The 24,655-nt window shown below is 47.3% G+C and overlaps 1 protein-coding gene across 1 annotated transcript in view; it reads right to left on the bottom strand.

The window, feature by feature from the left end:
• Positions 1–2,523: 2,523 nt before the first annotated feature.
• LOC134603180 (aminopeptidase N-like) overlaps positions 2,524–24,655 on the bottom strand; it is a 92,247-nt gene continuing 70,115 nt past the window's right edge. The window contains exons 19-20 of the mRNA XM_063448913.1: positions 3,341–3,422; positions 2,524–2,898 (exon numbers count right to left, since the gene is read on the bottom strand). Coding sequence (XP_063304983.1) covers positions 2,734–2,898; positions 3,341–3,422 — 247 coding nt within the window. The 3' untranslated portion in view covers positions 2,524–2,733. The remainder of the gene's footprint in view (positions 2,899–3,340; positions 3,423–24,655) is intronic.

Raw genomic sequence — 24,655 nt, 5'->3', positions numbered from 1 at the left:
AAACTTACAAGACAAACATACTGACTTCTAAAATTGTTCCACATTTAAATTTTATTTTAGTCCTTGTATTTTGTGTCCTGTAACTTTCAAAATGAGCTGAAATCCTATACATATTATGTACTCTATAAATCAAGACACATAAATGAATTTATTTTGAATTACGTTTCCTACGCTGGACATATTATGCACATGTTATTATTGCCTAAACTGAGAAAAAAAATTATTATTTTCGTTTTTTTCCCTGTATTTTGACTTTTTTTTATAATTAATGAGAATTTATATATGTATATGTGAAATCAAATTAAAGCCTTTTTTTGTCATCTAAAAACGGTATATAATGTGTGTTGGTGCAATAATGAGAGAGATGCAAATTGCGGTTGAACACAAACAGCAAAAAATTCAAAAATTGCTTGTGTCCTTAAAGGTAAGACAAGCTTCTGAAGCTGTGTCCTTAAGGGGTCAAGATATTGCAATGAATTTGTTAGGTAAATGCAAAATTGTGTATAAAATTATAAATGTTGTTTTACTTGCTGTATCCTGTTATATAATTAATAAGATGGTCAGGGTGTAAATGTTAATAAACAAGACAGCATATAGTTTACTTTTTATTCTTTTGCTTATTAATGGTGCGTATTAGTCCGATAGTACATATATCTCCAGCCAGCTATGTTTACATATGAATGATACAATACAGCAAGCAGTAATGTCCAAAAATCTATGTATAAAGAGTAGAAAATGGCTCCTAGGTGTACCCAATTAAGTGCTAACATTCATGGTAGGGACATACTTAACAGAATATTGGGATGATGAGAAGATGGGATGATAGGCTGAAATGCTCAGCACTATCAGTAGGTGTCAGTATTCCTTTTACACACATGCATGCTAATGACTGTTGTAACTCAAAATAAATTGCTCTTTGCTGCTGTGCCTGATACTAAGTTGCAAATGTTTAACTAATTACTTGCTGACGTATAGACAGTTGTATAACGGAATCATAGTAAATTATATAGAAATAAAGTGATGGAGTCAGAGGTACCATAAATGAAGGAGTCAGAGTCAAATGTTTTGTGTACTAATGCCATAGCCCTGATCATTTGCTAACATATACATCGATTGCAAGGTAGCAAAGTTTATCCATGTTATTTACTAGTAACAAATATTCTAAAATAATGCTTGTATTTAATTTCCAAACCAAATGTACAGTTACTATTGTGCATGGTTAGTTTGACTTTTTGGTGAAATAATTATGTACTTTGAGTATATTATTATTACCATTTATATAGTGCCAACTGATTCCGTAGCGTATTACAATATTATTAAAGGGTGGATTTAACTATAAATAGGACAATAAAAAGAAAACTTACAAGGACGATTGGTTGAAGAGGACCCTGCTCAAACGAGATTACAGTCTATAGGAGGTGGGGTATAAAACACAATAGGACAGGAAATAGAAATCAAATAAGGTGGGAGTGAAGCAGAGCTGGAGGAGAGAGTAGAGTGCTGCCCTTAAGGAGAGAGCAAGAGACAGGTATGTGAGGTAGAGGTTATTCTGGGAGGCCATAGAATTTCCTAAAGAAATGCGTTTTAAGGTACTTCTTAAATGATTGAAGACTAGGGGAGAGTCTGATGGCGGTAGGCAGGCTATTCCATAGGAAGGCGGTCGCCAGCGAGAAGTCCTGCAAGTGTGAGTTGGCCGTACGGGTGCGAGCAGCGGACAGGAGAAGGTCACGGGCAGAGCGGAGAGACTGAGAAGAAGCATAACTATGGATCTGTGAGGAGATATAAGAGGGGCTAGAATTGTTCAGTGGGTTAGCACTTTGAATTGACTCATATAGGATACAGGAAGCCAATATAAGGACTGACAGAGGGGTGGGGTGTGAGAGGACCGACTAGAGAGGAAAATCAGTCTGGCGGCAGCATTCATTACAGACTGTAGCGGGGCAGTACGGCTTTTATACCCCACTTCCTATAGACTGCTCGTTTGAGCAGGGTCCTCTTCAACCTATCGTTCCTGAAAGTTTTCTTGTAATTGTCCTATTTATAGTTAAATCCCCCCTCTCATAATATTGTAAAGAGCTACGGAATCTGTTGGCGCTATATAAATTGCAATAATAATAATAATAATACTAATAATGTTTTAAAGAAAACTAGAGCAGACAGAAAGAAATGAAGAACATATCCTAGAGAAGCTGAAGCAAATGGGGAAAGGTAAGTTCGGCATGACAGGACCACCCATCAAAACCAAATCATGTGTTTAATGTGTCTATGACTTGCCCAAAAGAAGTGTGTGCCAAACTGAGCGACCTCTGTAGCCACTTACCAAGAGATGCACTTCTGGATGTATCAGCCTGGAAAACACAGGCTACAACTCAAGAAGAATGACAAATAGCATGAATGTGGAGAGGGGTGCTTATATCATGTATTTTATTATTTTAGGAAAACATTTCATGCACATGTGTTGTTTTTAAATGTGTAAAGAAAGTTAATAAATGTTTTTTTTTATTTGTGTTTAAAGTGCACATTTTAAACAGTGAGTGATATAAGACAAAAATAATTAGCTGATTTATTAATATACACTGTTCTTGTCACTACAAATTTAAGTGACAGTAATTTTTTTAGATCAATGTTACTTAGAGATATTATTCATCTCCCATGCTGCAATGCTTGAAGAGTTGTGATAGAAGGCAAACGATGTGTGTAAACATGTGCTTTACCAAGCATGGTAGGTGGATTTCAGATGTTTTCCGATTTTATTGCATCCCTAAACCAGTTCAGTACCATCTCTTTATTTTCATTCACCCATCTAATGTTTGCTTTAGTCTTCTCTATGGCTTGTTCCAATGATTGAGCAGCTGTTCCAAACCCACTTTCTTGGTTATCAAATTTGAACTGCTCCAGCTAAAAAAAATAAAAAAAAACAAGAAGCACAAAACAGCATGAACATGATCATCTATTTAATTCAGCGTAGTATTTGTAGTATGTACAAATTCAATTTTACTGTACTATTTTAAACACATTAACATTCCATGTACCCTGACCATGTCATAATGCAATGGATAGTTTAATTCTCTAGTACTCAATTTGTCTAGTAATGAATGGGAAGAAGATATTGCTTTAACAGACAGTGAGAACCAAATAGAACTCGTGTGTAACAGATAAGTGTACAGCATACCCAGACTTAGCTTTAGAAAGATCATATCCATAAATTAATATGTCATCGTGTCGGGAGGAGGATAAAGCTTTTCTTAATGTCTGCTGGTTTATCTTGATTATTGTTGTTTAAATACATTTCCAGTGAAATTAGACTTTTTTTCCTCCAGTAAACGTTTATATTTCTTACCTGTTGCAGATCGAAGTCAGTGGAGAAACGGAGAGTCACCTGTTGAAGTATGTTACGAAAAGAGAATGTGGACCCTCCAAGCCTAAATAAGGAAATTCATAGATGAATAAATATTAAATAATTATACAATTAATTTCAGGGAGAGTACTGGCAACTTTTAGCCTGGAGTGGGGGAGTATGAATGAGTGGCCATTCATGTGCACATAGTTACCGATCTCTGTGTGGATAGTACCTGCTCATTCAGTGCATGCAATATATGGGTTAGGCACATAGTGGCAGTAGGAGTGGCATGCTGTGACATCAGTTTCCATTTGTATAATGCACGGTGTGACGGAACACTTACATAGATGTATGCATGTCTTAAAGATTCTGACTGATTCCTGCTGCAACATAGAAACATAGAATGTGACGGCAGATAAGAACCATTCGGCCCATCTAGTCTGCCCAATTGTCTAAATACTTTCATTAGTCCCTGGCCTTATCTTATAGTTAGGATAGCCTTATGCCTATCCCACGCATGCTTAAACTTTTTTTGAATATAGTCTCCTCCTTTACTGTGTTAATTCCCTTTATGTATTTAAATGTTTCTATCATATACCCCCGTCTCATCTTTCCTCCAAACTATACATGTTAAGATTAAAGTTGAGCGGACACCTGGATTTTCTGGTTCGGCCGAACTTTGAAAAAAAGTCCGGGTTCGGGCTCGAATTTGACCCTGAACATGACCCCGAACCCGAACACCATTGAAGTCAATGGGGACCCGAACTTTTGGGCACTAAAATGCCTCTAAAAAAGTCCTGGAAAGGGCTAGAGGGCTGCAAAAGGAAGTAAAATGGGGGTAAGAGTAGGATAGATGTGTCCTGCAAACAAATGTGGATAGGGAAATCACTTAAAATAACATAAAAAATAAAAATACAGCTGAGCCATAAAATAGCACTTGATGGAATCTTTGATTTTAGCTTTGGAAGAACATAAATCAAAATCTAAAGCATGGCTCTCAGGAGGATCACCAGAATTATCCATTTGAGAGAGGGTTGGAGTGCAGGGTATTCTCTTTTATTGTTCAAACTGAGCTCAACTCCTGATGCATGGAGAAAAGGACTTCACAAGCCTCTGCTATTGTGTACATAGTTTATACTACGTGACCCATAGGTTGAGGAGGCGGTGACCGTGGCGGTGTAGGTGAAAGCGGTGGTGGAGGAGGAGGAGGTAGCCAACACTGTTTTTATTTGTTTGTTTTTTTAATTGGGGTAGCCTCCAAAATATTGGGATTTTGGACATATAAAAAAATAAACATTTGCTGCCTCTGGTGCATTTCTTGCAGTCCTGATGCATGGAGAAATGCTCAATTCCTGATGCATGGAGAAAAGGCCTTCACAAGCTTCTGCTATTGTGTACATAGTTTATACTAAGTGACCCATAGGTTGAGGAGGCGGTGACCGTGGCGGTGTAGGTGGAAGCAGCGGTGGAGGAGGAGGAGGTAGCCAACACTGTTTTTTCTATATATATATTTTTTTTAATTAGGGTAGCCACCAAAATATTGGGACATATAAAAAAAAGACAACTCTGTTCCACAGAGCGACTGACCCGTGCGTGCTGCAGCTGAAACTCCACTATTGTCTGCTGCTGCTCGCACAGTCTCATGAGGCGGTGAGCGGGAAGGCCGAAGTTACGCTGCAGCGCAGACAGGCGAGCAGCAGCAGGGGATAAGGAGGAAGTGCGTAAGGAGGTGTAATGGCGCCTTGCAGATTAGCGAGATCCACCATCAGAGGAGATTGTCAGCAGAACGTTTTTGGAGTTGCAAGCCTATGTTCTTGCCAATAGACAGAGGGTGACCTCCATGAACCCAGATGAAGGAAGAAGGGAGCAGAGGGCACCGGGAAGCACAACCACCCTGGCCCACAAGCTGCCATACAATGCCTTCAAAGACTTCAAGGAAGCAGAAGAAGGCATCGACGACTTTTTAAAAGACTTTGAGCACCAGTGCCTACTCCAAGACGTGGACCCCAGCGACTGGGTCACCATCCTTGCCAGCAAAATAGTGGGGAAGGCAGCGGATATTTACCGGACTGTACCAGAAGAGCAGATCAGAGACTATCCCTTTATTACCTGTTACAAGAACCCTACTACTGTTACAAGAACCCTACAAACCGTTACATAAGTACTCCCTTTTGTTCACCCAATACTATGTTTAGTATTATTCAGATTGTGCGAACCCATTCCACGAACAGTTATAACTATTCATTCGTGTATACGAACGACGGACCACCCAGCCCTTGGCGTGTGCCGCCACTTAACCCCGGTCACCTTTGAATGAATGTTATGTATTAAAGTTATGTATTAAAGTATTAAAGTTATGTAATTTTATACTGTTTTATATGTTGTAATAAAACGTGGGATTTTGGACGCTTGGAAATAATTACATTGTCACAACCGTTGGACTCATTATCTCCAAGCTGGGCGGTAACAATTTCAAAGGATACATTGTGTTACTATTGGTCAACTGTTCATATTGTCTCTGTATCCCATCAGGTCCAGAGGGGGCTGTCCCTGGACCTTGGGTTTTTGCATAAATAGTGATGCCTGTGTGCCATTAAACTCAGTTCATTTTACCCTCAACTCGCAGTCTCGACTCGTGTTGTAGGGAACCGTGAATCCTAGCTCTGCTATAGCTAGTGGGATGTTCTACACTTACAGGTTTTTGCTGATTGAAGCAGCGTTCGACTCTCCGAGTTCGGGAACCAGGACATCCAAGCGGTCCAACCTCCCGCAAGACCGGAGGCAACCGTAACATTACCCAAATCCTCCTGGCCCAGTATGCGGTCACCACCAAGCAATACCGCCGTAAGTTTAGGGAGACCCGGAAAGGGGAGAAGGATTCCCATGCGGAGTGGGCATGCCGCATCACAAGGGCCACCCAGAACTGGCTCAACTCCCATCAAGTCAAGTTCTCGGAGGAGATCACCCAGCTCATCATGCTAGAGCACTTTTTCAATGGGCTCCCCAACGACAAGGTGACAACGCATTCGTATGTCATCCATATCAACTTTCGATGCCATTTACTGCGCCTACCATGGTGACCATGGGTAACGGGGAATCAGGGTTCGATTCCTTAGCGGGAGCCGGAGAAATGGCTACCACATGCAAGGAATGTAGCAGGCACGCAAATGACCCACTCTCAACGCGGGAAGGTAGCGATGACAAATAACAATACAGGACTCTTTAGAGGCCCTGTAATTGTAATGAGTCCACTTGAAATCCTTTAACTCTGATCAATTGGAGGCCAAGTCTGGTGCAGAGTGACTGACCTGTGCATGCTGCAGCTGAAACTCCACTATCGCCTGCTGCTGCTCGCACAGTCTCTCCAGCATGTGCAAGGTGGAGTTCCACCTTGTTGGCACGTCGCATATGAGGCTGTGAGTGGGAAGGCCAAAGATACGCTGCAGCGCAGACAGGCGAGCAGCAGCAGGGTGAGAACACCGAAAGAGTGCACAGCCGCTACAGTGAATGTCACATCCTATTCCAAGTTGCGGATCAGTATAGTGAGGGCTTCTGGTATCCAGTACTCTTTTTACTGAAGCTGCATCAGGGTCCTGGTATGTGGCCGCACAAATGCTGGTGCTCAACACCAGGGGGTGTGCGGTTACCCTGCACCAGACCCTGCTAATCCATTCCACACTGTGACTCCTAACTTCAACATTAGGCATACTGGGTCCCGGTCACTGGACTGCCCTCCTGACCGTGAAACTGCGAATGGCTTGTTAAATCTGTTATGGTTCCTTTTATCGCTCCATCTGTTACTTGTATAACTGTGGGAATTCTAAAGATAATACATGCTGACGAGCACTAGGGGACCGCCGCTCCGCTTTTGCACACTGCTGCCTCTTATGCTGTGCTGGTGCCTCTGTGCGACCAGCGCCTCTTCCTCCAAACTGCACACGTCACTCGCATGACCTTGATTCCATGTGGGGTCTAGGACCTCATCATCCTCCACATCATCTTCCACCCCCTCCTCAACCCTGCCCTCCTTGCCGGTCTGCACACTGCAGAAAGCCACAGCAGTTGGCACCTGTGTTTTTCCAGCATGTAAAGTCTGCAAAGGACATATGGAAATTGATTTAGAATTGTATCCAGGCAACAGTTTTCCCTATAAACTGACCTCTCAGTTTGACTTGTGAGGGTATTGCCCCTTATTACAATATTGTTATATTGGTATTTGACGGTTCTATTTGACTGTTAGATATGAAGTGCAGGCCGCAAATGTACTATTTAGCACCCAAGAAAATTTGAATTAGTCAAACTGCGCTGTAACCACAGTATTTGACAGTTCTATTTGACTGTTAGATATGAAGTGCACACTCCAAATTTACTTTTTATCACCCAAAACAATTAGAATTTTTCAAAGTGCGCTGAAAGCACAGTATTTGACGGTTCTATTTGACTCTCAGATATGAAGTGCACCGCAGGCCGCAAATGTACTATTTAGCAGCCACAAAATTTGAATGTTTAAAAATGCTATGTCACAGCACTATTTGACGGTTCTATTTGACTCTCAGATATAAAGAGCACGCCCCAAAATTTACTATTTAGCAGCAAAACAATAAGAATTTTTACAACTGCGCTGTAAGCGCACTATTTGACGCTTCTATTTGACTCTCAGATATGAAGAGCACGCCCAAAGTGTACTATTTAGCAGTTTAGCACCAAAACAATTAGAATGCTTCCAACTGCGCTGTAATCGCACTATTTGACGCTTCTATTTGACTTTCAGATATGAAGAGCACGCCTAAAATGTATTATTTAGCAGATTAGCAGCAAAACAACTAGAATTTTTACAACTGCACTGTAGGCGCACTATTTGACGCTTCTATTTGACTCTCAGATATGAAGAGCATGCCCAAAATGTACTATTTAGCAGTTTAGCACCAAAACAATTCGAATGTTTACAACTGCGCTGTAACCGCACTATTTGACTCTTCTATTTGACTCTCAGATATGAAGAGCATGCCCAAAATGTACGATTTAGTAGTGATGTACCGAACTGCTCGCTGGCGAATAGTTCCTGGCGAACATAGCGCGTTCGCCACGGCGGGCGAACACATGCGCGGTTCGATCCGCCCCCTATTCGTCATCATTGACTAAACTTTGACCCTGTGCCTCACAGTCAGCAGACACATTCCACCCAATCAGCAGCAGACCCTCCCTTCCAGACCCTCCCACCTCCTGTACTGCATCCATTTTAGATTCATACTGAAGCTGCATTCTTAGATAGAGGAGGGAAAGTGTAGCTGCTGCTCATTTGATAGGGAAATGTATAGGTAGGCTAGTGTATTCAGTGACCACTACAGTCCTGAAGGACTCATCTGATCTCTGCTGTAAGGACAGCACCCCAAAAAGCCCTTTTTAGGGCTAGAACATCAGTCTGCTTTTTTTTGTGTGTGTAATCTAATTGCAGTTGCCTGCCTGCCTGCCTGCCAGCTTCTGTGTCAGGCTCACAGTGGATACTGTGCCCACTTGCCCAGTGCCACCACTCATATCTGGTGTCACAATAGCTTGCATTTAAAAACAAAAACAATTTTTTCACTGTAATAGAATAGCAGTTAGTTGTCTGCAAGCGTCTGTGTGTCAGGCCTACAGCATGTACTCTGCCAGTGCACATTGCCACTCATATCTGGTGTCACAATAGCGTGTATTTAAAACCAAAAAACTTTTTTCACTGTTGTAGATTGAATAGCAGTTACTTGTCTTCAAGTGGGTGTGTCAGGCCTACAGCGTGTACTCTGCAAGTGCACATTGCCACTAATATCTGGTGTCACAATAGCGTGTATTTAAAACCCAAAAACTTTTTTCACTGTTGTAGCTTGAATAGCAGTTACTTGTCTTCAAGTGGGTGTGTCAGGCCTACAGCGTGTACTCTGCCAACCTCTCCAAGTGCACATTGCCACTCATATCTGGTGTCACAATAACATGAATTTAAAACCAAAAAACTTTTTTCACTGTTATAGATTGAATAGCAGTTAGTTGTCTTCAAGCGGGTGTGTCAGGCCTACAGTGTGTACTCTGCCAAACTCTGCAAGTGCACATTGCCACTCATATCTGGTGTCACAATAGCGTGCATTTAAAACCCCAAAACTTTTTTCATTGTTATAGATTGAATAGCAGTTACTTGTCTTCAAGCGGGTGTGTCAGGCCTACAGCGTGTACTCTGCCAACCTCTGCCAGTGCACATTGCCACTCATATCTGGTCTCACAGTAGCTTGCACGCATAGTACCACTAATCCAAAAAAAAATGACAGGCAGAGGCAGGCCACCCCGCAGGGGCCGTCGTGGTCGTGGTGCTGTGATTCCCTTTTGCCCTAGAATAATGCCCAATTTTCAGAGGCCACGTACCCTGAACTTGAAAAGTTATGAGGACATAGTTGACTGGCTAACACAGGACACCCAATCTTCTACAGCTTCCGCTCGGAACCTTGACGCACCATCCTCCTCCAGCTTAGCTTCGGGCACCTCTCAAGATACCACTCACCCGCCTGCCGCCACCACCAACACTAGCACCACACCCGCTTCACTTTATCTGTCAGAGGAGTTATTTACACATCCGTTTGAAGAAATGAGTGATGTGCAACCATTATTGCCAGAGGATGTAGATAACAGGGATATGTCTCAGTCAGGCAGCATTACAAACATGGACGTACGGTGTGATGATGATGATGATGTTGTACCCGCTGCTGCTTCCTTTGCCGAGTTGTCAGATACAAGTGAAGTGGTTGATGATGACGATGCGTCCATGGATGTCACGTGGGTGCCCGCTCAGCAAGAAGAAGAACAGGGCGAAAGTTCAGATGGGGAGACAGAGAGGAGGAGACGAGTTGGAAGCAGGGGGAGGTCGTCTCAAGGAGCTAGAGGCACAGTCAGACAGCATGCATCGGCACCCGGGGTCAGCCCAACAGAACGCCAATCAACGCATGCTGTGTCCACCACCAGAATGCCGTCATTGCAGAGCTCAGCAGTGTGGCATTTTTTTTGTGTGTCTGCCTCTGACAACAGCGATGCCATTTGCAACCTGTGCCAAAAGAAACTGAGTCGTGGGAAGATCAACACCCACCTAGGTACAACTGCTTTGCGTAGGCACATGATCGCACATCACAAACGCCTATGGGATCAACACATGAGTACAAGCAGCACACAAACTCAAAGCCGCCATCCTCCTCCTGGTCCAGCATCTCCAGCCACGTCAACCACTGCTGTCCTCCTTGCCCCCTCTCAACCATCCGCCACTCCGTCTCTCGCCTTGAGCAGTTCCCGCTCATCTGCCCACAGTCAGGTGTATGTCAAGGACATGTTTGAGCGTTAGAAGCCAATGTCAGAAAGTCACCCCCTTGCCCAGCGTCTGACAGCTGGCTTGTCTGAACTATTAGCCCGCCAGCTTTTACCATACAAGCTGGTGGAGTCTAAGGCGTTCAAAAAATTTGTGGCTATTGGGACACCGCAGTGGAAGGTACCCAGACAAAATGTATTTTCACAAAAGGCAATCCCCAACCTGTACTCGATTGTGCAAAAGGAAGTAAGGGCATGTCTGGCACACAGTGTTGGGGCAAGGGTCCATCTGACCACTGATACCTGTTCTGCAAAGCATGGTCAGGGCAGGAATATCACCTACACTGCGCATTGGGTAAACCTGCTGACGGCTGCCAAGCATGGAATGCGTGGCTCTGCAGAGGAGTTGGTGACACAGCTACGCCTGCTGCCACCTCCTCTACTGCTCCTACTCCATCCTCTTCCATAACCTCCTTGGCTGAGTCCGCTTCTGCTGCTGCGTCTTGCTCCACATCAACGGCACCCCCCCAGCTCCCCAGGTACTATTCCACATCCCGGATACGGCAGAGTCACGCCATCTTGGGTTTGACTTGCTTGAAAGCAGAGAGTCACACCGGACAAGCACTCCTGTCCGCCCTGAACGCACAGGTGGAAAAGTGGCTGACTCCGCAGCAACTGGATATCGGCAAAGTAGTTTGTGACAACGGAACAAATTTGTTGGCGTCATTGAAGTTGGGCAAGTTGACACATGTGCCGTGCATGGCACATGTGTGTAATCTGATCGTACAAAGCTCTGTGCATAAGTACACAGGCTTACAGGACGTCCTGAAGCAGGCCAGGAAGGTGTGTGGCCATTTCAGGCATTCCTACACGGCCATGGCGCAGTTTGCAGATATCCAGCGGCGAAACAACATGCCAGTGAGGCGCTTGATTTGCGACAGCCCGACACGTTTGAATTCAACACTCCTAATGTTCGACCGCCTGCTCCAGCAAGAAAAAGCCGTTAATGAATATTTGTATGACCGGGGTGCTAGGACAGCCTCTGGGAAGCTGGGAATTTTTTTGCCACGTTACTGGACGCTCATGTGCAATGCCTGTAGGCTCATGCGTCCTTTTGAGGAGGTGACAAACCTAGTCAGTCGCACCGAAGGCACCATCAGCGACATCATACCATTTGTTTTCTTCCTGGAGCGTGCCCTGCGAAGAGTGCTGGATCAGGCCATAGATGAGTGTGAAGAGGAAGAGGAAGAGTTGTGGTCGCCATCACCACCAGAAACAGCCTTATCAGCATCGCTTGCTGGACCTGCGGCAACGCTGGAAGAGGATTGTGAGGAAGAGGAGTCAGAGGAGGAATGTGGCTTTGAGGAGGAGGAGGAAGACCAACCACAACAGGCATCAGAGGGTGCTCGTTGTCACCTATCTGGTACCCGTGGTGTTGTACGTGGCTGGGGGGAAGAGCATACCTTCATTGACATCACTGAGGAGGAGGAACGGGAAATGAGTAGCTCGGCATCCAACCTTGTGCAAATGGGGTCTTTCATGCTGTCGTGCCTGTTGAGGAACCCTCGTATAAAAAGGATGAAGGAGAACGACCTGTACTGGGTGTCCACGCTATTAGACCCCCGGTATAAGCAGAAAGTGGCTGAGATGTTACCAAATTACAACAAGTCGGAAAGGATGCAGCATTTGCAAATGACAAGTCACAGCAAATCACAGCACAACGGGAATCTAACAGGGGAAGAGGTGAAAGTAATCCTCCTCCTCCCACGACCACGTCGGCAAGGACAGGACGCTTTAAAGACGTGTTGTTGATGGAGGACATGCAGAGCTTTTTAAGTCCTACGCATCGCCACAGCCCTTCGGGATCCACCATCAGAGAACGACTCAACCGACAGGTAGCAGACTACCTCGCCTTTACTGCAGATATCGACACTCTGAGGAGCGATGAACCCTGTAACGGAATGCAGTAGTATAGTCCACGATTTCCGCTGGTATCACAGGTAATCCACAGTCAGAGTTTAGAAAGCAAGGCAATATCCCCAATCCTCCCAATAACCGGACGAAACACAGTTTGGGAGTCAACTAACTTGCTTTATTCACAGACTTCCATATTTATGCAGTTCCCCTTGCAAGGGGTTTCCATACAGATGTTACAGGGGATTTCTCCCATCAGGCAGTGTAATTATCCCAACAGGCATTGCTGCACGAGAGGGATACTCCCACTAAAATGGACGATTAAGTGGATTATCCCCTCGTGCAGCAAAACTGACAATTCACATGAAAATCCATATTTCGCATAATATTACTCACTTTTATACGAATAACCGTTCGGTAGATAGCTCGGGTCTGCGGGCACATTTAGTGAGAATACCGCTCAGATCCCAGCTAAACTAACCGAACGCCGCACAAAATACATTTAACCATCGAGTTCGGTTTTAAACTACCGAACATCGATGGGGAACAAAATGTGATGAGAGCGGAACTCCCGAATGCTCTGGAAGTCCAGTGGTGTTCGTATCGTCGAGTAGCCGTTTTCAGTTCCAGGCTCTCGACGACCGAACACCGCTGCAGAGACAAAGGATCCAAGATGGCCGACCGTCGCATGGTCGGTAGTCGAACGACGGCCACCTAGGAGAGCCTTTAATTACCGATTGCAACATTGTTGCAATCGGTTAATGAGCGCCACGCGACTCTAAGTGTGTGGTCCACCTGGGGAGCCCGTATTCGTTTGGCGAACGGCCCGGATAGCCGCGGTTCGTCAAACGAAGTGTTTGCATGCTGGTAGCTTACGGCTGCCAGCATGCGAACGGCCATAATATAATACATACACAACAAAATATACACAGTACCCCATACAGCCTACGACAACCTTTATACAGTATAGTCCAGAAGTGGCTAAGTTTGCCACAATGCTCCCCCAGAACCAAGCCGGCATACACAGTCTGATCCCAACGGATCGGCTTGGGGATGTCCGGGAGAGTACTCACAGATCACTTTTCAAGTTCAGTTTGTCTGGATAACCCGTCGGCGTTACCGTTTTGATTCCCTGGACGGTAATGTATGGTGAAGTCGAAGGGCTGCAGCGCCAAACTCCAGCGCAGCAGCCTGGCATTGTCCAACGGGTTGTGATCTGTGAGTAAGGAAAAAGTTTGTCCATACAAATACGGCTGTAGCTTTTTAAGGGCCCACACCACGGCCAGGCATTCTTTTTCAATGGCGGCATAGCTCACTTCACCGGGCAACAACTTTCGGCTCAAGTAAGCTACGGGATGTTCTCCGCCATCGGCTCCCACTTGGCTCAGCGCTGCCCCCAATCCAAACATTGAAGCGTCTGTGTGGACAAGAAATCTTTTAGTTAGATCAGGAGCAGTAAGTACAGGAGCATTAGTTAAAGCAGTCTTGAGTTGTTGGAATGCCTGCTCACACTCTGGGGCCCAGACAACCAGTCGAGGAAGGTTCTTGCGGGTCAAGTCCGTCAGGGGTTTGGCCAGGGCACTGTAGTTGGGTACGAACTTTCTATAATACCCTGCAGTTCCTAGAAAAGCTAATACCCGAGTTTTGGTCCTTGGGGTAGGCCACTTTGCCACGGCCTCAATCTTGGCTGGCTCGGGTTTCTGCTGCCCACACCCCACTCGGTGCCCCAAATACTGCACTTCGGCCATTCCTATGTGGCACTTACTGGGCTTTAGGGTTAACCCTGCCTCCCCAATACGATCTAGTATAGCCCCTATATGTCGTAGGTGCTCTTCCCAGGTCTGGCTAAATATGGCGATGTCATCTAAGTACGCACAGGCATAATCTTGAAAGCCGTCCAGTAGCCGATCTACCATCCGCTGAAAGTGGCCGGAGCGTTTTTCATTCCGAATGGCATGACCCGGAACTGGTACAGGCCAAACGGAGTGACAAACGCCGACTTGGGGATGGCATCATCGGCTAGTGGAATTTGCCAGTATCCTTTACACAAATCAATGGTAGTGAGATACTGGCCCCGTGCCATCTTATCCAACAGCTCGTCTATTCGGGGCATCGGGTAGGCATCCGACACCGTTTTGTCGTTTAGCCTCCGGTAGTCGACACAGAACCGGGTCGTGCCGTCCTTCTTAGGTACCAGTACTACTGGTGATGCCCAGGGGCTATCGGAGGGTTCGATAACCCCTAGCTGTAACATCTCGTCTAGCTCTGCCTTCATATGGGTCCGGACTGACTCGGGGACCCGATATGGAGCCTGTCGCATAGGTAGCTGTCCCGGGGTTTCGACTCGGTGAATGGCTAGCGGAGTGTACCCAGGCAAATTGGAGAAGGTAGCCCTTTTTGCTACGATCAGCGCTTGTACCTGGGCACGTTCCTGAGGGCTTAGCCGCTCCCCCAGCTGAACCCCCCGGGAGGGCTCTGTGGCTAAACCAACTTCGCCACTGTGAACTGGAGAAGCCTGGTTGCCCGCCTGCTGCCTTTGGACTATGGACCAGACTTTATGGGAATGTGATACCCCAGATAGCTATACCATGGAGCCTATTCATATAATGAAAGACTATGGGAAAGACTTTAGCTCCATGGCAATTGTACTGTGTGAATAGGATCTGCGCGCTATTCGGTAGTTTTGTGCGCTCAGATCCCAGCTATCTGGGGATATGTGAAATGTCTGTGTGTTATGGTTAAAAAGTAACTTTCTGTATTTTAAAGTGTTTTATGTCTTTCTGTAACCATGTGGTTAATGGAGTCTGTCTATGTGCTGGAGATAATTAGATTACTTCTCCAGCACAGAGAAGGCTCTGTAAAAAACAGTCTGAGCTGGGAAGCTAGGGGTTTTAAAAGATACTTTACTAACTTTTGAACCCCTGGTCTGATCCATGCCATTTTTTAATATGTCGTTCCCCTGAATGGATTGATTATGGATATGTATTTTTATGTGAATGTGATGTATGGTTTTAGAGTTAGGAAAGTTGTGTAAAAGTATATTTTAAACTGTATGCATAATGGGATTATGTGTCACACTAAGGGGAGGGGATGTGTGGGAGGTAACATCTATGTCATTGGTTCTTTTATGCCTCCCCCTGGGTGTGGCCTGTATGTGTGAGTTGGAAATAAAAGCCAGGCTGGATGAGCCAGTCCTGAGTTCCTGTTTAACCCTCAAAATGAAGTGTTGTCTCGTTCTTGGGGGGAATTGGATTGTAAGCTGACTGCCAGGAGTGTAAGCGGATTGTATGCTTTTCTTGTTCAGCTGTTCCAGTTCGGAGTGTTATCTTGTATCCAGTTCAGGAGTTTGGTGTTCTGCAGTAGCTGTGCCTGTCTCTCAAAAAGGGGATTATCGCCTAAACGGATTTTTCCCCTTTTATGCTGAAACGGTCCGTTACAATTGGTGGCAAGCGGCGGGATCGTTCCTACAGCCAGAAGGACAGCTACAGGAAACACCATTTCCGTGGATTACAAATTGAGGGCAATGCTAGTACCCGTACAGCGACCCTATCTACAAAAGAATCAACTTCAGCAGAGCAAGCATGGCATATGACTACACTCAGGAGGAGTTGGACAGAGAGGTCAATGAGGTGCTGTCTGGCTATGGACCCAACCCCCCGGAGAGAGCCGTGCAGCTCGCCAGGAAACTAGTAGGAGAGTACCTGCAATCCCTAGTAGATTTGGCCAAAAAGGAATCCCAGGGAGCTGAAGGTGTCGTCCTTCCTCCCCAGCGGCAGAGTAAGTCCCAGGGAGCTGAAGGCGCAGCCCTTCCTCCCCAGCGGCAGTGTGTACCCCAGGGAGCTGATGGTGTCGTCCGTCCTCCCCAGCGGCAGTGTGTGTCCCAGGGAGCAGAAGGTATCGTCCTTCCTCCCCAGCGGCAGTGTGTACCCCAGGGAGCTGATGGTGTCGTCCGTCCTCCCCAGCGGCAGTGTGTAACCCAGGGAGCAGAAGGTGCCATCCTTCCTCCCCAGCGGCAGTGTGTACCCCAGGGAGCAGAAGGTACCGTCCTTCCTCCCCAGCGGCAGTGTGTGTCCCAGGGAGCAGAAGGTACAGTCCTTCCTCCCCAGCGGCAGTGTGTACCCCAGGGAGCTGATGGTGTCGTCCGTCCTCCCCAGCAGCAGTGTGTGTCCCAGGGAGCAGAAGGTGCAGTCCTTCCTCCCCAGCGGCAGTGTGTACCCCAGGGAGCTGATGGTGTCGTCCGTCCTCCCCAGCGGCAGTGTGTGTCCCAGGGAGCAGAAGGTGCAGTCCTTCCTCCCCAGCGGCAGTGTGTACCCCAGGGAGCAGAAGGTGTAGTCCTTCCTCCCCAGTGGCAGTGTGTACCCCAGGGAGCTGATGGTGTCGTCCGTCCTCCCCAGCGGCAGTGTGTCCCCCAGGGAGCAGAAGGTGCAGTCCTTCCTCCCCAGCGGCAGTGTGTAACCCAGGGAGCTGATGGTGTCGTCCGTCCTCCCCAGTGGCAGTGTGTAACCCAGGGAGCCGAAGGTGTCGTCCTTCCTCCCCAGCGGCAGTGGGTGTCCCAGGGAGCAGAAGGTGCAGTCCTTCCTCCCCAGCGGCAGTGTGTAACCCAGGGAGCAGAAGGTGCCGTCCTTCCTCCCAAGCGGCAGTGTGTACCCCAGGGAGCTGATGGTGCCGTCCTTCCTCCCCAGCGGCAGTGTGTACCCCAGGGAGCTGATGATGTCGTCCATCCTCCCCAGCGGCAGTGTGTCCTGCAGGGAGCAGAGACAGTCAGTCTCGCACCCCAGCAGCAGGACAAGAGAATGAAAGGGGAGACAGCTGGTCTCCCTTTCCACCAGCAGAGAGAGTGGCAGGGAGAGGAGCCTGCTAACCCCTCTCCCCAGCGGCAGTTCACCGTCCAGAGAGAGGAGCTTGTTACACCCTCTCTCCAACGGCAGCCTAACCCACCAAGGGGAGATGTTAAGCCCCACAACTGTGCAGATGGGACCGTAGTCTCTGCACTTACAGCACAAGGGGTAGGGACGGTCGGTCCTGTCCCCCAGCCACAGAGCGGTGTATCCAAAGGGGAGACAGTCGGTCTCTCCCTCCGGCAGCCGAGCTATGCACCTAAAGGGGAGACAGTCCGTCTCCAGCAACCAGGCTCCAACCAGACTACTCCCGTGGTAGTGCGGGCACCAGGACAGAGTACCGCTGGTCTCTGCCCCCTCAGCAACCCACCAAGGCAGCCTACCAGTCCCCCACACAGCCATGGTAAGGCACCTGGACATGGACCAGATTCTCCCTTACCCAGGTGTAGTAACCGTTTATTGTGGGTGGGCTGTACTGCTGTTTCTGTTTTGTGGGTGGGCTGCTGGACTAACCAGGGCACTGACCGGCAGGAGGTCAGGTACCCTGTTAGTCTAATTGGTAAAGGGGAGAATTGTGGCGAAACCAACTTCGCCACTGTGAACTGGAGAAGCCTGGTTGCCCGCCTGCTGCCTTTGGACTATGGACCAGACTTTATGGGAATGTGATACCCCAGATAGCTATACCATGGAGCCTATTCATATAATAAAAGACTATGGGAAAGACTTTAGCTCCATGGCAATTGTACTGTGTGAATAGGATCTGCTCGCTATTCGGTAGTTTTGTGCGCTCAGATCCCAGCTATCTGGGGATATGTGAAATGTCTGTGTGTTATGGTTAAAAAGTAACTTTCTGTATTTTAAAGTGTTTTATGTCTTTCTGTAACCATGTGGTTAATGGAGTCTGTCTATGTGCTGGAGATAATTAGATTACTTCTCCAGCACAGAGAAGGCTCTGTAAAAAACAGTCTGAGCTGGGAAGCTAGGGGTTTTAAAAGATACTTTACTAACTTTTGAACCCCTGGTCTGATCCATGCCATTTTTTAATATGTTGTTCCCCTGAATGGATTGATTATGGATATGTATTTTTATGTGAATGTGATGTATGGTTTTAGAGTTAGGAAAGTTGTGTAAAAGTATATTTTAAACTGTATGCATAATGGGATTATGTGTCACACTAAGGGGAGGGGATGTGTGGGAGGTAACATCTATGTCATTGGTTCTTTTATGCCTCCCCCTGGGTGAGGCCTGTATGTGGGAGTTGGAAATAAAAGCCAGGCTGGATGAGCCAGTCCTGAGTTCCTGTTTAACCCTCAAAATGAAGTGTCGTCTCGTTCTTGGGGGGAATTGGATTGTAAGCTGACTGCCAGGAGTGTAAGCGGATTGTATGCTTTTCTTGTTCAGCTGTTCCAGTTCAGAGTGTTATCTTGTATCCAGTTCGGGAGTTTGGTGTTCTGCAGTAGCTGTGCCTGTCTCTCAAAAAGGGGATTATCGCCTAAACGGATTTTTCCCCTTTTATGCTGAAACGGTCCGTTACAGGCTCTATCTGCTCTTCCGGCTCTAATAGGTCAGGTAGGGGCAGATTCTCCTGATCCTCCGAGGCTGAGGCGCAGATCGCCGTCACGTCCTCTATCCTCTCATGGTAGGGTTTGAGCATGTTCACGTGGAGCATGCGTCTCTTCCCTTCCCCTGAGCAGGGGCCGATCACGTAGGTGGTGTCACATCTCTGCTCCACCACCTGGTATGGGCCTTGCCAGATGGCCTGCAGCTTGTCTGTGCGGATGGGTTTTAAAATCAAAACCTTCTGTCCCACTTGAAAGCTGCGGTCTCTGGCTCACCTATCGTACCAGCGGCGCTGGCGTTGTTGGGCCGCCTGGATGTTGGTGCGCACAGTCTGAGTCAGCGCCTCCAGACGGTCCCGGAACTCCAGTACGTATGATACAATAGGGGTTCCATCTGTGCTATTCTCTCCCTCCCAGTGTTCCCTAATTACATTCAAGGGCCCTCGCACCCTTCTTCCAAACAGTAATTCGAACGGGGAGAATCCTGTCGATTCCTGGGGGACCTCTCTATATGCAAAGAGCAGGTGAGGTAAAAACCTCTCCCAGTCTTTATGGGTTTCCCCAAACGTACGGAGCATCTGCTTCAATGTACCATTGAATCTCTCACATAGTCCATTGGACTGGGGGTGGTAGGCGGAATTGACTATTGGCTTAATGCCACATACCTTCCACATATGTTGGGTGACCTCGGCGGTGAATTGGGTGCCCCGGTCAGATATTATTTCTTGGGGAAACCCCACCCTGGAGAATACCTTCATTAAGGCGACAGCTACTGTTTCAGTGTGAATATTAGTGAGCGCTACGGCCTCGGGGTACCTGGTGGCGTAGTCCACTACTGTTAGGATATACCTTTTTCCAGAGGGGCTGGGCTTTGGCAGGGGCCCCACTATGTCTACAGCTACCCTACTGAAAGGTTCTGCAATAATGGGGAGGGGAGATAGCTTGGCCTTGTGGCGGTCACCTCGTTTACCTACTCGTTGGCAAACGTCACAGGAGGTGCAATACTGTCGCATATCCTTAGAAATTCCGGGCCAGAAGAAGGCATGCGTTAGTCGATATCGGGTACGGGTCATCCATAGGTGTCCGGATAAGGGAATATCATGAGCAATCCTAAGTAGCTCCTGCCTATATTTCTGGGGTACCACTAGCTGTTTGGTTGTCATTGTGACGGACCCTCCTATTTCCCTCTCCGCGAGGCGGTACAGTAGCCCTTTCTCCCATGTGTACCGCTCCCCCTCTAGCCCTGCCTGGTCAGTGTGTACTCTGTCCCGATATACCTGTAGGGTGGGGTCTGTCTTCACCTCTGCCTCAAAGGTAGTCGGGGTATCCCAGGACAGGTGGGTTGTGTGGGGGTCATGGTCTCTTACCTGAGCCTCAGAGTGTATTGGTGAAGCCGTGGTGCGAGCCTGCTGCCGGGTAGTCACTGGATGGGCTTCCTGGTGTGGGGCCTGGGGTATAAAAGCAGAAGTCATCTGGCCCAAGTCATTCCCCAGTACAACATCTGCGGGTAAATTTTGCATAAGACCCACTTCCATAGTCCCCTCTCCCACACCCCAATCCAAATGCACCTTGGCAGTAGGTAGTCTGTACACTGCTCCCCCTGCCACTCGCACTGCCACTGATCCGCCAGTGTGGGTTGAACCTGGGACTAAATGAGGTGCAACCAAAGTTAGGGTGGCCCCAGAATCTCGAAGCCCTTGTACCTCCTTCCCTTCCAGGGTCACTAGCTGGCGATGATGCTGCCGGTTGTCCGTGGCTCGAACCGACATCACCTCGTGGAGTACTCCTAGAGGTTCCTCGGTCAGGGTGCTCAATATTTCCTGGGTGGCTGGTGCTACTTGATAATGATGAGCAGCAGCCCTGGGTGCCAAATTTTGTCGGACCTGGTTCCACGCTTGTCTGCTCCGGTTCTGAGTGCACTCTCGGGAGATATGTCCCCACTGTTTGCAGGTGTGACACTGGATGTTAGCCCGGCCGTTGTATCGGGAGGGAGGTGGTGGATTACTGGGCGTGGATCTAGACAGTGGTATTGTGGGGCCGGTAGGGGTAAAGTTACTGGGTGGCATGGGGAGTCGAGGATAAGTCTTACTTTGGAGTCCGTGATGTCTCCTGGCATCAAAATGTTGATCAGCTAGTCGAGCCGCTTCCGTTAGGGTGAGGGGTTTCCGATCTCTCACCCATTCTTGTGCCTCTGCGGACAAGCAATTAAAGAATTGCTCCAGCAGCATTAACTGCCGCAATTCTTCCATAGTGGTAGCGTTGCTGGCTTGTATCCACCCTTGTGATGCTTGGTCCAGCTTGTGCGCCCACTCTGCATGGGAATCTTTTTCGGGTTTGCGCAAGCCTCTGAACTTGCGCCGGTATGCCTCTGGGGTAATGGCATAACTCTCTAAGATCGCCCTTTTTACTTTTGGGTAATCTTTGCTGTCCTCTCGGGGCACAGCGCGGTAGGCTTCTGCTGCCCTACCCGATAGTTTGCCTGCCAGTAGGGGTACCCATACGGCTGGTTCCAAATCGTGCAAATCACACAGCCTCTCGAAATCTTGTAAATACCCGTCAATCTCATCTTTTTCTTCGCAAAACACTTTAAATGCATGATATGGGATTTTGGGTTTTACCTGTCCGTATATGGAGGCAGGAACAGACTCTGCCCTGGACGGTGGCTCCGGGGTGCGGTTTGCCATCAGATAATCCTGCACATCTGACATCAGTACGGTCAATATTTCCAAGGGTACTGGCTGCGGCAGAAACTCCATCCTGGTTCTCAGCTCTCTCTGGTATGGGGTTTCTTCCATGGCTGGTGGAGGTGTAGCGCTGCGAGCTCTGTCTCCCTCCATCAGTTCAGCGATCAGCACAGCTTTGGATTTGTTGCTGGCTATTTTACCCCTGGCTTCCAGTAGCTCCTTCAATGTCTGCCGTTTCAATACATTATAATCAATCTCCATACGAATTGCCCTTTGCTTTCCTTGTTCGGTAGTTTCAGCTTGCACGAACACTGCTTTTCGGCTGTAAGGTTGGATCCCGTCGCTTGCCACCAATTGTAACGGAATGCAGAAGTATAGTCCACGATTTCCGCTGGTATCACAGGTAATCCACAGTCAGAGTTTAGAAAGCAAGGCAATATCCCCAATCCTCCCAATAACCGGACGAAACACAGTTTGGGAGTCAACTAACTTGCTTTATTCACATACTTCCATATTTATGCAGTTCCCCTTGCAAGGGGTTTCCGTACAGATGTTACAGGGGATTTCTCCCATCAGGCAGTGTAATTATCCCAACAGGCATTGCTGCACGAGAGGGATACTCCCACTAAAATGGACGATTAAGTGGATTATCCCCTCGTGCAGCAAAACTGACAATTCACATGAAAATCCATATTTCGCATAATATTACTCACTTTTATACGAATAACCGTTCGGTGGATAGCTGGGGTCTGCGGGCACATTTAGTGAGAATACCGCTCAGATCCCAGCTAAAATAACCGAACGCCGCACAAAATACATTTAACCATCGAGTTCGGTTTTAAACTACCGAACATCGATGGGGAACAAAATGTGATGAGAGCGGAACTCCCGAATGCTCTGGAAGTCCAGCGGTGTTCGTATCGTCGAGTAGCCGTTTTCAGTTCCAGGCTCTCGACAACCGAACACCGCTGCAGAGACAAAGGATCCAAGATGGCCGACCGTCGCATGGTCGGTAGTCGAACGACGGCCACCTAGGAGAGCCTTTAATTACCGATTGCAACATTGTTGCAATCGGTTAATGAGCGCCACACGACTCTAAGTGTGTGGTCCACCTGGGGAGCCCGTATTCATTTGGCGAACGCCCCGGATAGCCGCGGTTCGTCAAACGAAGTGTTTGCATGCTGGTAGCTTACGGCTGCCAGCATGCGAACGGCCATAATATAATACATACACAACAAAATATACACAGTACACCATACAGCCTTCGGACAACCTTTATACAGTATAGTCCAGAAGTGGCTAAGTTTTCCACAAACCCCTTGACTACTGGGTGTGCAGGCTTGACCTGTGGCCTGAGCTATCCCAATTTGCGATAGAGCTTATGGCCTGCCCCGCTTCAAGTGTCCTGTCAGAAAGGACGTTCAGTGCAGCAGGAGGTATTGTCACTGAGAAGAGAAGTTGCCTAGGTCAAAAAAGTCTAGATTACCTCACCTTTATTAAGATGAATGAGGGATGGATCCCGAAGGGACTGACAGTGGGTGATACATTCGACTAAAAAAGGCCTGATGAGATGAGCTGCCTTGGGCTAAAAATGGTGACCCTATGTAGGGGGAACAGTCCCTATTCTGCTCTGTGTCAGTGTGTATCAGGGATCCTTAGGTTAGGTGTCAATCCATATCTGCCAAGTGACCCTATGTAGGGAGAACAGTCCCTATTCTGCTCTGTGTCAGTGTGTATCAGGGATCCTTAGGTTAGGTGTCAATCCATATCTGCCAAGTGACCCTATGTAGGGGGAACAGTCCCTATTCTGCTCTGTGTCAGTGTGTATCAGGGTCCCTGAGAACAGGTGTCAATCCATATCTGCCAAGTGACCCCATGTAGGGGGAACAGTCCCTATTCTGCTCTGTGTCAGTGTGTATCAGGGTCCCTGAGAACAGGTGTCAATCCATATCTGCCAAGTGACCCTATGTAGGGGGAACAGTCCCTATTCTGCTCTGTGTCAGTGTGTATCAGGGTCCCTGAGGACAGGTGTAAATCCATATCTGCCAAGTGACCATATGTAGGGGGAACAGTCCCTATTCTGCTCTGTGTCAGTGTGTATCAGGGTCTCTGAGGACCGGTGTCAATCCATATGTCAAGGTGTCACTATGTCATATGTCAGGTGTCAATTCATATCCATTGTGATTTAGGAATGTTAGGTGATTTATGCCCTTTATGGATTAAAACCAGACTCTGTATCAACTGTGTAATTTTCCATGGGAGTTTTGTCATGGATCCCCCTCCGGCATGCCACAGTCCAGGTGTTAGTCCCCTTGAAACAACTTTTCCATCACTATTGTGGCCAGAAAGAGTCCCTGTGGGTTTTAAAATTTGCCTGCCCATTGAAGTCTATGGCGGTTCGCCCGGTTCGCCGGTTCGCGAACGTTTGCGGAAGTTCGCGTTTGCAAACCGAAAATGTTATGTTCGTGACATCACTACTATTTAGCAGCAAAACAATTACAATTTTTACAACTGCGCTGTAAGTACACTATTTGACGCTTCTATTTGACTCTCAGATATGAAGTGCACCCCACTAATGTACTATTTAGCAGATTAGCAGCAAAACAATTAGAATTTTTACAACTGCGCTGCAACCGCAGTATTTGACGCTTCTATTTAACTCTCAGATCTGAAGAGCATGCCCAAAATGTACTATTTAGCAGTATAGCACCAAAACAATTAGAATGTTTACAACTGCGCTGTAAGTGCACTATTTGACTCTTCTATTTGACTCTCAGATATGAAGTGCACCCCACAAATGTACTATTTAGCACCAAAAAAATTGACTTTTTAAAACTCTGATGTAACCGCAGTATTTGACGCTTCTATTTGACTCTCAGATATGAAGTGCACCCCACTAATGTACTAGTTTGCAGAATTCTTTCCTAATATGTCCCTGAAAGCGGAAGTATCCTCTCCCTACACTAATAAGAGCTCATTTGACATGCGGCGCTATGTGACTCC

Source organism: Pelobates fuscus, chromosome 3 (assembly GCF_036172605.1).
Source record: "Pelobates fuscus isolate aPelFus1 chromosome 3, aPelFus1.pri, whole genome shotgun sequence".
Classification (NCBI taxonomy): Eukaryota; Metazoa; Chordata; class Amphibia; order Anura; family Pelobatidae; genus Pelobates; species Pelobates fuscus.
This window is presented reverse-complemented; position numbering and strand designations above follow the sequence as displayed.